At 36.8% G+C, this 13,405-nt stretch overlaps 1 protein-coding gene across 1 annotated transcript in view; it reads left to right on the forward strand.

Annotated features, from left to right (window-relative positions):
• CARF (calcium responsive transcription factor) overlaps positions 1–13,405 on the forward strand; it is an 88,160-nt gene that overhangs the window by 9,129 nt on the left and 65,626 nt on the right. Inside the window, 1 exon segment of the mRNA XM_006889151.1 lies at positions 2,646–2,730. Coding sequence (XP_006889213.1) covers positions 2,646–2,730 — 85 coding nt within the window.

Consider the following 13,405-nt stretch of genomic DNA (forward strand, 5'->3'; position numbering starts at 1 on the left):
AGCGCAGGAGAGGAAGGCCCTCTATGAGGTGGATTGATTCAGTGACTGGGATAATTGGGATGGGAGTGTCAGAGACAGTGCGATTGGCACAGGACGGTGGAGTTTAGGGCTGTTGTACATAGGGTCACTATGAGTCGCAAGCGACTCGACGGCACATAACAACAGCAACAACTAGAAAAAAATCAGAAATTGAAGAAATAGACTATAATATGTTTTTAATTATTTTACTGGCATCTTGACAACAAGAAGGCAGCTCTAAAGGTTGTAAATATTCCAAGTGCTACTGTTACTCAGTATTACTGTCCCATTATAATTTTATATAAATATTTTGTATGTTATAAAACACATATATTAAAAAGTTTGTCTTTTAAAGTATGTAATTTAAGGACATTAATTACATTCACGATAATGTGTTATCACAACTTGTCATTTTTAAACTTTTTGTAGGGGAGCTCCGGTGGCCTAGTGGCAAGGAGCTGCAACTACAATCCCAGAGGCGCACAGTTCGAATCCACCAGATGCTCTGCTGGGAAAGGAGGGACAGTCTCCTCCTGTACCAGTCAGATCTGATTTGATGGTACACTCACACAAAAATTAAAAAAAAAACCAACAAAACTTTTTGTGGTGATATGAATAGAAAATTCTAGAGAAAATTGGTTTTCTGATGCCTGTTATGTTTTAAAACTATTTAAAAATGTCTGACACTATTTTTTTTCAAATAAAGAAGTACTATTCTAGTTCTTAAACTTTTTTTTTTAATTATTATTTTTGTGTGAGTGTACCATCAAATCAGATCTGACTGGTACAGGAGGAGATTGTCCCTCCTTCCCCGACAGAGCATCTGGTGGATTTGAACCGTGCGCCTCTGGGATTGTAGTTGCAGCTCCTTACCACTAGGCCACCGGAGCTCCCCTAGTTCTTAAACTTTTTCATTATTTTTAAAATAAATCAGCATAAAATAAAAGTTTTTTAACAATTTCTTATGTTTTTACTTATGTACTTAATTCTTTAATGGTAATGTGCTTAGGATTTTTTTGCTTTATTACATCTTTTAGGGAGCTCTGGCAGCCTAGTGGTAAGAATCTGTGCTGCAATTCCAAAGTTCAAATCTACCAGCTGCTCCAGGAGAGATGGATCAGCAGTCTCCTCCCATGTGATTAACTGCCTCTGAAAACCTGCTGGAGGGTCAGCTGTGGGTCAGTTCTCATTTGGTGGCACACAACATCAATTATATCTTTTGTGTTTTGCTAACTTCTTTTCAACTTTTGCTTTTTGGTAACATTTCTTCATGATGATTTTGAGATCTATATTTGTGGTGTTTCAGTATTCATTGTATTCTTTTCGTTTTTCTATGAAAGTACTTTTGGATTAAGACAACATACTTTATATTAAATTTTAGAACTTGAACATAGTTACTTTTCACACTATTTTTATTTAGATAATATGTTGTCATCGTTGTGTACCATAGAGTCGGAACTGACCCTTAGCTGACCCTCTGTTGGGTTTTCAGAGACAGTTAATAGCTCAGGACGAGGATTTCTCATCTTTCTCCCTGAGAGCAGCTGGAACCACTGGCCTTCGGGATTGCAGTGCAGTTTCTTGCCACTAAGGCCCCAAAGCTCCACTATACATGACGTTAATTTTAGAGCTTGAACATAGTTTGCTGCCTTTTACAAGTCAACTCAAGATGCTTTGTTTGCTCTTTTTAAAAATATTTCTTTTTAAAATTATTGTTGCATTATTCAGACTTTTAATAAATAGGAAATTATTTTGTAAGTTGTAAGAATAGTCTAAATTAGTTTTTGAAAGGTACATTGAAGTATGGACATTTGTTGGGACTATAGTTACTTGGAAGAACAAATTAAGGCCTTTAGTTTACCAGCTAATAGAATGATAATGTCAAAGAAGATGATATCACATCCTTTAAATTAGTTTCTAGTTATATCGTATTATATTAAAAGACTTCTTGTGATGGGAAAGTTAGGGACCTCTCTAAAGTACTGAAGAGCAACAGTGTATCTCTGGAGACTAAGGTGCGTCTGGTACAGGCCATGATCTTTGCAATCACTTGTTATGCATCAGAGAGCTGGACAATGACCAGGGAGAATAGAAGGAGAATTGATGCTTTTGAGCTTGGGTGTTAGAGTGTTGAGGGTACCATGGACTGCTAAGAAAACAAGCACATTCATCCAGGAGAGAGTTAAACCGGGCTACACCTTGGAAGGATTCTGAGGCTTCGTCTAACATACTTTGGTCATGTTGTAAGGAGAGACCAGTCCTTGGAGAAGGATATCATGCTTGGGAGGGTGGACGGCAGGCGCAGGAGGGGAAATCCCTCTCGGAGGTGTATTGATTCGGTGACTGGGGCAGTCGGAATGAGTGTGTTGGAGACAATGAAATTGGCACAGGACAGAGTAGAGTTTAGAGCTGTTGTACATAGGGTCGCTATGAGTCGCAAGCAACTTGACGGCACATAACAACAACAACAGCAACAGTTATATTGTTAAAATATCTTAATGCTGATCTTAATATTGAAATTCCTTCTGATGCTACCAGGGAGGTTAAAGCTGTTGAATGCTTTTCTGCATGTGTGTATATATTTAATACACCTAGTATGTTTTTATGTCTATTCCTACCTTACTCAGAATACTTGAAGAACCTCTTCTGGCTCATCTTCAGCCACTTTCTTCTAACACACCAATATGGGCTTGCCGACTAAGGAGCTGTGAGGTAGGTTAAAAATAATCTTTACTTAGAATAACTGGTTATGACAACACGTCATATCAAAATACTTAAATACAACAAATATATTTTGCACAGGGAACTCTTATGTACTAGTGGTAAGGAGTTGTGCTATAACTTAAAGGCAGGCAGTTTAAATCCACCAAGTGCACCTTGGGAGCAGAATGAGCAGTCTTCTCGCATGTAATTTACAACCTCTGGAAATCTGCTGGAGGGTCAGTTATATCACAACTAGATGGCACATAACAACAACAATACATGTTGTACCTGTAATATTTTCTGTTTATAGTAAATCCAGTCTCACCTACTTTTATTCCTTATAAATGATAATCTTTTTTTAAAGCAAAAGTCATATCAATCCCTAAGAAGCATACTTCAATATTATTTCAATATAGTTACTCTTCCTTTCTAAGAAACTACACTGTCATGTTTCTCTAATTTTAATTTTTCTAACATTTCCTCTCTATATATTTGCTAGTATTTCTTTTTCTTTAAATTTCTATTTTTTTATTTATGATTGCATATTTTCTTCCCTCTCATCACCCCTTGTTCCAGATTGCTCTCATTCATCTAATGTATAATCATATATTGTAACAGTGGCATTTTACAGTATTTGCCCATTTATACCAGAGATATTTCATTCAGCATAATATCCTCCAGGGTCAGCCATTTTGTATATTTTAGTTCCTTGTTTCTCAGTGCTGTGTAGTATTCCATTGTGTGAATATACCATAGTTTTAATATGTATTCATTTGTTGTTGGGCACTTGGGTTGCTTACATCTCTTTGCTTTTGGGAACAACACAATAAACATGGGTGTGTAAATATATATTTTGGTAGCAGTTCTGGGTTCTTTATGGTATATTCTCAGTAGTGGAATTGCTGGGTTAAATGGTATTTCTACTTCCAACTTTTTGAGAAAGCGCTATACTGGTTTCCATAGTAGTTGCACTATTTTACACTCCCACCAACAGTTAATCAGGGAGTGAGATGCCTCCTACTTTGTTTCTATTTTCAGGAGTGCTGTGTTTATTTGGGATCTCTTTCCATTCCAGATGAAATTAGAAATTGCCTCATTGAAGAATGGAATTGGTATTTGTATTGGGATTGATCTTGTAGATTACCTTTATAGAATTGTCGTTTTCACAATATAGATTCTTCCTATCCATGAGTATGGTATATTCTTTATTTTTTTTTCAGGTATTTTGTTTGTTTGTTTCTTGTAGTAATATTTTATAATTTTCTTTGACTAGGTCTTTTGTATTTCTAGTTAGATTTACTCCCCAAGTATTTAATCTTGTGATTAGCTATTGTGATGGATATTGCTTTTCTTAGCTCCAGTTCTGTATTCTTTTTGTCACTGTAGAAAAATCCAATTGATTTAAAAAAAAATCCAATTGATTTTTGTATGTTGTTCTTGTATCCTGCCACTTTGCCGAATTGGTTGACTATGTTCAGTAGTTTTCTCACTGAATCTTTAGGTTCTAAGTATACTATCATATCATCTGCACATAGAGATAATTCTAATTTGGCTATCTCTTATTACCTTCTCTTATTGCCATTGCTAAGACTTCCAATTCAGTATAGAATGGGAGAGGTGATAGTGGGCATCCTTGCCTAGTTCCTATTCTCAAAGGTAATGCCTTTAATGTCTCTCCATTGAGAACAATGTTGGCTCTTAGGTACTTTTTATTATGTTGAGGAAATCCCCCTCCTATTTTGTGAATGTTTTAATCAGGAAAGGGTGTTGACTTTTGTCAATGGCTTTTTCTGCATCAACTGATAGAATCATGTAGTTCTTATTCTTTGTTTTGTTAATGTGATGAATTACACTGATTGTTTTTCTTATGTTGGACCATCCTGGCATACCTGATATGAATCTCACTTGGTCATGGTGAGTTATTTTTTTAATGTACTGTTGTATTCTATTGGCTATGATTTTATTCAGAATTTTTGTGTCTGTGTTCATGAGAGATATTGGCCTATAGTTTTCTATTTTGGTGATGTCTTTACCTGACTTTGATATCAAGGATATGTTTACTTCATAGAATGAGTCTGTTAGAATTCCATCTTTTTCTATGTTCTGAAATACTTTATATAAAATTGGTGACAGTTCTCTGAATGTTTGATAAAATGCACTTGTTGTTTTATTATATGTTCAGTTTCTTCTTTCATAATGGATCTATTTAGGTGTTCAATTTTGGTCTGTATCAGTTTAGGTAGGTTATGAGTTTTTATGTATTTGCCAATTTCTTCTAGGTTTTCAAATTTGTTTGGGTAGTTTTTCATCGTATTTCATTGTTAACCTTTTTATTTTAGTTGGTTCTGTTGTAACATTGCCCCTTTCATCTCTTCTTAGGATTATTTGTATCTCTTTTTTCTTTTCCTTTGTTAGTTTTGCTAGTGGTTTGTCAATTTTATTGACGTTTTCAAAGAACCAACTCCTGGTTTTGTTAATGGTTTCAATTTTTCTGTTTTCTATTTGCCTTGTTTCTACTCTAGTTATTATGCTTTCAATTTTTTTAGAGAATGTCGAGTTTTCTTGCTGTTCTTTTTCAGTTTGTTGGAGATGGTTGGGTTAGAGAGTCAATTATTTTTCGTCCTTTTTGAGGTGTTTGTTTATTGCTATAAATTGACTTCTAGTAACTGCTTTGGCTGTTTTCCAGAGGTTTTGGTAACGTGTTTTCATTGTCATTTGTTTCAAGAAACTTTTTCATTTCTTTTTTTTTTTTTTTTTACTCTAGTACCCATTCATGTTCAAACAAGGTGTTGTTCAGCTTCCAAACCAAATGTATGATTTTTTTTCTCTCCTTTAACTTCTTGCTAAAGAGGTTTTTTTATTCTCCTAAAACATCTTTCTAATTTTGTAGCATTATGGTCTGAGAAGATGCTTTGTTTTTATTTATGTGTTTTTAAATTTATTGATGCTTATCTTGTGACCTGAAATGTGATCTATTCTGGAGAATGTTCCATGCACATTGGAGGAGGTGTACTATGCTTTTTTTGTTGTTGTTGCATTAGCCTACATGTATCTATGAGATCATGTTGGTTCATTTGTGGTTTAATTCTTTAGCATCTTTGTTGAGTTTCTTTCTTATAGTTCTGCCTTTTCTTGAGTTTGGTGTATTGAAGTCTCCTACTACTGTAGTGGTATTGTCTATTTCTTTTTCAATTCTGTTAATGTTTGCTTTGTATATTTTGCAGCTCTATCATTTGGTACATAGATATTTATTATGGTTAAGTCCTCTTGCTTTATTGACCCTTTAAGCATTATATAGTGACCTTCCTTGTCCTTTGTGATGGTTTTTGCATTGAAATCTATTTTATCAAAGATTAATATCACTGCTCCTTTTTTCTTGTTGCCATTTGCTTAGTATATTTTTTTTTATCCACCCTTTTATTTTTAGTCTTTTTTTGTCTTCACTTTTTAGATATGTCTCTTGTAGACATAATATTGATGGATTTTGCTTTTTTATCCAATCTGCTGCTATTCTTTTTCTCTTCAGTGGTGCATTTAAACCATTCACATTCAGTGTCATTATTGAGAGGTAAGGTTTTACTGCTATGATGTTGTTGACTTCTTTTTGGTGTTGTTGCTACTTACTTTGGTCCCTCATGCTTTCTCTGGTATCTCTGTAAGAAGGACTTCTCTCAATTTTCCTGCAACACTGGTCTTACTACAAACTCTCGTAAGTTCTGCTTTTCTGAAAATATCTTAATCTCTTCTTCACATATGATGGAGAGTTTTGCTGGCTTCAGTATTCTTGGTAGAGAGTTGTATTCTTTGAGTGTTCAATATATGTCATTCCACTGTCTTGTTTGCTTGGTTTCTGCTGAGAAATTGGCACTTAATCTTATTTACTCTTCCTTATAGGTACTCTTTGTTTCTCCCTACCTGTTTTCAGAATTCTCTCCTTATCTTTGTTTCTGGAAAATTTGACTATGATAAGGATTGGGGGTGTTTGTTTGCTTGTTTGTTTGTTTTTGGGAGGGGGGTTCTATTCTATATGGTGTTAGCTCAGCTTCTTGAATATGGTCTCTCATTCTTTATTATGCCTGGAAAGTTTTCTTCTAGTAATTCTCCCACAACTTTCTCCATGCCTTTACTTGTTTCTTTCTGTTCTGGATTCAGATTATGTACATGTTATTTCTCTTAATTGCTTACTACATTATTCTTAGACTTCCTTCTTTTTCCTTCCTTTTTGATTCTGCTTTCTGTTCTAGCAGATCAGTGGTCACAATTCTATCTTCTTTTTCACTGGTTCTGTGTCCATCTCTTCAAGATTATTCATATACCCTTCCAACATGTTGACAGCATCTGAAACTTTGGTTCTCATATTCTGGATTGTGGTTTCTTGTTTTTCCAGAGCCTCTAATGCCTTCTTTGCTTTATCTGCATTGTCTTGCATTATTTTTTTAAGTTCCTTTTGTTTTTTGCTTGCAGAGTCCTGTAATTCTCCAAGTTTGTCTTTCACCCATTGAAAATATGAAATCATTGTTCTTTTGAATTCTGTGTCAGGAAGTTCCATCAGATGGCCTGGCTTACAGAAATTCATTGGATACTATGTCACTTTTTAGAGATGACATCTTGTTTTGGGTTTGTGTAAGGTGTGAGATAGTCTAATTCTTCTGTGTCATTGCTATGGTAGAGTTTTTCATGCCTGAGGCTTTACCTGACTCTTGGTCTGAAACCTTGGCTCAGGAAGTCACTGCTCCAGAGGAGGGTGGGACAGCTACCCTGCCTGAGTTTCTGTCTTATCTTTTGACTCAAGAAAAGACTTGTTTCAGTTCAGAAGATATACCCTATGAATTAGCAGCCTTTTCTGTCAGGTAACTGCTGCACGTAGGCAGGTCCAAAGGGTCAGCAGCTCAAGGGAGCTCAAGCTTTGGGAGGATGGAGGACATTACTTCAGGTGAAGTTCAGAGGGGTGGCAGCAGGTCTTCCTCAAGGCGGTAAGGCTAGGGCCTCTAAGTGGTGGGACCACAACTTAGTGCTCTGGGCAAGAGATCAGTCCAGGCCACACTAAGAATTTTTTTTATTTTTTATTTTATTTTATTATGTTGTGTGTGTGTGTACCGTCAAATCAGATCTGACTGGTACCGGAGGAGATTGTTCCTCCTTCTCTAGCAGAACATCTGGTGGATTTGAACCGTGCACCTCTGGGATTGCAGTACAGCTTCTTGCCACTAGGCCACCAGAGCTTGCTACACTAAGAAATTTTTAAGAGAGCTGCCTACCTAAACTTTAAAATTTGGGAAGGAAAAACATTCTCTCAATTTGAATATTTTAAGAAAATTTCTAATAATAATAAAACCAAAACAAACTCATTGCAATCAAGTCAGAACCGATTCATAGCTCACTCTCCAATGAGTTTTTTGAGTCTAAAATTACAGCAGAGGAGGTTGCACATTTTTTAGTGGAATCACTAGTTGATTAAAACTGACAGAGAAACACCACCTTTTAGTTAGCAGCTCAGCTCCCTGTCAGCTTTAAACAAGTTTTATCATATGTCTATTAGGGCATTTTCACTGTTGTTGATTTTCTAAGTTTTACATAGTTTAAAATCACCTCTCTACCATACACACAAGCATAGCTTTTACCCCAAATAAAAGATGTCACAGATTTATTGATGAACTTACTGATTCAGAATCATAAAGTCAAAGGGAAAAATCCACAGTCTTCATAGTAAAGCATGTTAGAATTGTCTACATCGTGATAAAATATTGAAGTATATATGGAAAGATGCCGGTGAATTTGATAAGAGCATAAAAATGTGTGCCATCACATTTGTCTCTCCTTACACACCCAGCTTAGTTTTTCACCATTGTTGGTTTTTGAAGTTGTATGAACAGTCCCAGATTAGAAATAGCTGACTTGATTTACAGCTAGAATTTACACACTGACTTCCTTAAAGTCTATTACATTAGGAATCCAAAGTACACACAATGGTTTGCAATAAATATATAGTAAATACATTGTTATTACTGTGTCATTACTTAAAGATGTTTAAGAGTATGTTAAATGTTTTTTAAGTATTTTTATTCATAGAAAGGTTAAAGCAGCACAAACATGACTATTTTGTAGATAACTATTCTGACTTAAGTAGAAATTAAGACATAAGAAGCATACCAAGCAAAATGTCCTTTTCCCAGGAATATCTTCCCTTAGCAACATGTCCAAAATAGCAGCATTTCCCCTTCTTTGCCTCCAAAGAGCCCTCTTACTGCACTTTTTCCAAGACTTAAATGTTTGTGCCTTTGGCAGTCTGTGAGGTATTCAGCACTCTTCTCCAGCACCACAATTCAAAAGCATCATTTTTTTTTCCTGCCATCCTTGTTCACCTGTCCAGCTCTCAGTTTCATAACAAGTGATTGAAAAGGCCATGACCTAAATCAGGTGCACCTTCATCTTCAGGCTGACATCATTCCTCATCAGTGTTTTGGCAAGGTCCCTGACAGGATTTAGCCAATGCAGTTCATTTCCTGGTTTTCTTACTGATGTTACAAATTTTGTTGATTGTTAATCTAAGCAAACTGAAGTCTTGAAAACATAGTTCCTTTCTCCATCTGTTATGATGTTGGCTATTGGCCCAGTGGTGAGGGCCTTTGTTTTCTTGATGTTGAGATGTAATCCATATAAAAGGCTATAGTCATTCATCTTCTATAGTAAATGTTTCAAGTCCCTTTCACTTTCAACAGGGAAGATTGTTGATGAGTCTTCCTCTGATCCAGATACCACATGCAGCCCTGCATGTCCTTACCAATCTGTGGCAGGAAATTGGGAAGAAAGATACCTGGTCAACTGACTGGACAAGATCAATATTATTTAATCACATGTAAGCAAAATATCATTCAAAAAATCTAGAACAATACATTGAAAGAACTACCAGAAATTTAGTCTGAGTTTAGATGATTGTGGATGTCAAATGGATCTTATCAGAAATTAGAGAATACCAGAAGAATGTCTACTTGTGTTTTATTGATTATACAAAGACAGTTCACTGTGTAGATCATAGTAAATTATGGTTAATGGGAGCCCAGAAAACTTAATTATAATCATAGGAAAATCAGGGATGTATCTTTCCTTAACCCCACTATTCAATACCTGTTTAATTTGTATGCACAGCAAATAATTTGAAAAGCTGGACTCTTTGAAGCAGAATGTGACATCTGGTTCAGAGATTCGTCAACAGCCTGCATCATACAGATGACTCAGCCTTGCTTGCAGAAATTGAAGAAGCCTTGAAGCCTTTAATACAGAATATCAAAGACTTTAATATGGATTATGTTTCAACATAAAAAAACACAACCAGAGATCTTCACCACGATGTCAATAAACAACTTCATGATAGATGAAGAAATGACCAAAATTATCAACAATTTCACTTAGAAAGATTCATAGTCAACATCCTTGGTACCCACAGTCAAGAAATCTAAACACTTATTGTTGTTGTTGTTGTTACAGTGGGGAAATCTGCTGTCAGAGACCTCTCTAAAATACTAAGGAGCAGATTTGTTAATTATCTAAGTTGTATCTGATTCATGCCTTGGTCTTTTCAGTCACTTACTCTGCCTCTGTGAGCTAGACTATGAATAATGATGGTGGTATTGCTGAAGATTGCCAAAAAAACCAAACATTTGTCTTGGAGAAAGTGAGGTCTCCTTGATTTCTCCTTGAAGGCAAAGATAATGAAACTTCATCTTACATATGAATGTTATTGTTGTTAAGTGTCGTTTGGTCAAGTACAACTCAAAAATAACCTTATGAACAACAGATCTGAGCCCTTTCCTGTCCTGTACTACATTTATCATCCTCGAAACACTTGAGCCCATTACCACAGCCACTGTATCATTGTTGCATCACTATACCATCTCATTGACGATCTTTCTCTCTCTCTTTTTTTTTTTTAATCTTTCTCTCTTTCACTGACTCACCCTCTACCTTTCCAGGCATGATGCCTCTCTCCAAGGAATAGCCTCTCCTAAAAACATGTCCATGTATGTGAGGCATAACTTTGTCATTCTTGCCTCTAAGGAACACTCTGGTTGCTTCTGCTGCAAGACATATCTGTTTGTTCTTTTGACATTCCATGGGATATTCAGCATTCTTCTGTAACACCACCACTTAGTGGCATTGTTTCTTCTGTCATTCTTTTTAATTTTCCAACTCTCAAATATATAGCAGAAGACTATGGCTTGAATCAGGCACACTTTAGTCTTTAAACTGACATCATTGCTCTTCAGGACTTTATAGAAGTCCTCTGACAGCAAATTTCCCAATGCTATGTTTCTCCAAACCTCCTGGTTGCTGATACCAAGGTTATTGGTTGTGGATCTAACCAAGATTAAGTTGTGGACAGTTTCAGTCTTTTCTCCATCTATGTTGCTGTTGACCCAGTGGTGAAAATTTTTGTTTTCTTAATGTTGAGCTGTAATCCATATTAATGGCGGCAGACCTTGATCAATCTGCAGCAAGCATTTTCACATCGGCCTCATTTAGCAGGCAAGTTTGTGTCACCTGCATACTGCAGATTGTTGATGAATATTTCTCCAATCCTAATGCTACACTCTTCTTTATAAAGCATTTTGATAGAGATTGAATAGATTGTTGTTGTTATGTGCCATCAAGTTGCCTGCGACTCATAGCTTCCTTATGTACAACAGCCCTAAACTTTGCCCTATCCTCTGCCAATCTCATCATCTCCGACACACATGCCTCCATTACCCCAGTCACTGAATTAATCCATCTCATCGAGGGTCTTCCTCTCTTGTGCTGTCCCTCTACCCTCCCAAGCAAGACATCCCTTTCCAACGACTGGTCCCTCCTTGTAACATGTCCAAAGTATGTCAGATGAAGCTTCAGAATCCTTGCCTCCAGGGAGCAGCCTGGCTTTACCCTCTCCAGGACAAACCTGTTTGTTTTCCTAGCAGTCCATGATATACTCAATACTTTTCTCCAACACCACAGCTCAAAGGCATCAATTCTCCCTCTATCATCCCTAGTCATTGTCTAGCTCTCCGATGCATAGCAAGTGATTGCAAACACCATAGTATGTATCAGGTGCATCTTAGTCTCCAGACTGACATCTTTGCACTTAAACACTTTAGAGAGGTCTCTAACTGCACACTTTCCCATCACAATACATCTTTTAATTTCCTGGCTGCCAGTGCCAAGAGTGTTGAATGTGGATCCAAGTGAACCAAAACTGAACAGTCTCAATCTCTTCACCATCCATTATGATGCTGCCAATTGACCCAGTGGTGAGAATCTTTGTTTTCTTGATGTTGAGTCTCAATCCCTACTGAAGACTGCAGTCCCTGACCTTCCACAGCAAGTGCTTCAGGTCCTCTTCAGTTTCAGCAAGCAAGGTTGTGTCATCTGCATAACACAGATTGTTGTTGATTCTTCCTCCAATCCTGATGCCACATTTCTCCTCATAGAGCCCAGCCTCACGGATAACCTGTTCTGCATTAAGATTGAAAAGGTAGACAGGATACAGTCCTGGCGTGCACACTTCCCAATTTTGAACCATGAAGTGTTTCCTTGCTCTGTCCTGACGACTGTCTCCTGGTTCAAGTATAGCTTTCTCATTAGCACAATCAAGTGATCCGGGATTCCCATTTTTCTCAGAGTTAGGGACAGTTTGTTATGATCCACACAGTCAAATGCCTTTGTATGATCAATGAAACAAAGTTAGACATTCTTCTGCTACTCCTTAGTTTCAGCCAAGATCTGTGTAACATTAGCTACCATATCCCTAGTACCACAGCCCTATCTAAAGCCATCCTGCACTTCTGGTAGTTCTCTGTTGATGGGCTGTTCCAGTCGTTTTTGGATAATCTTCAGCAAAATCTTGCTTGCATGTAATATTAATGATATTGTTTGATAATTTCCACACTCTATGGGATCACCTTTCTTTGGAATGGGAACAAATATAGATCTCTTCCAGTCAGTTGGCCACGTGGTGGCTCTCCTGATTTCTTGACACAACTTCGTGAGCACATCTAGGGCAGCATCTGTTAGTTGAAAGATGTCAACTGTTATGCCATCAATTCCTGGGGCCTTATTCTTAGCCAGTTCTTTCAAAGCTGTCTGATCTTCCTTCCCTCATCACCATAGGCTCTTGCGCATATGTTGTTTCATTAAATTCTTCTGTGTCTGCCAATTCTTTTTGGTATAATGACTCTGTGTACTCTTTCCATCTTCTTTTAATACTTGCAGGATCACTCAATATTCTGCCCAAAGTATCCTTAAGTATTGCAACTCGAGCTTGCATTTCCTCTTCAGTTTCTTGAGCTTAAAAAATACTGAGCGAATTTGACCTCTTTGATTTTCTGACTCCAACTCTTTGCACATTTCATTATAATACTTTACTTTGTCTTGTTGCACAGCACTTTGAAATCTCCTGTTCAGCTCCTTAATGTCTTGATTTCTTCCTTCTGCTTTGGCTTCTTTTTTTTCCCTTTTTTTTCTGTACAATCAATGATTTATTCATTGCAAATACTTTTATAAGAAACATAAACACAGGCTACACACATGGATTTCACCTGATGGTATGCATAGGAATCACATTACATCTGTGGAATGAACAGCTGGAGAAGCTCAATATGAGCTGTGAAAACTAGGCCAGGTGCTGATTGTGCAACAGACCACCAATTACTCA

The sequence above is a fragment of the Elephantulus edwardii genome, unplaced genomic scaffold (assembly GCF_000299155.1).
Source record: "Elephantulus edwardii isolate Elephantulus edwardi_28Jun2011 unplaced genomic scaffold, EleEdw1.0 scaffold00075, whole genome shotgun sequence".
NCBI classification, from domain to species: Eukaryota; Metazoa; Chordata; class Mammalia; order Macroscelidea; family Macroscelididae; genus Elephantulus; species Elephantulus edwardii.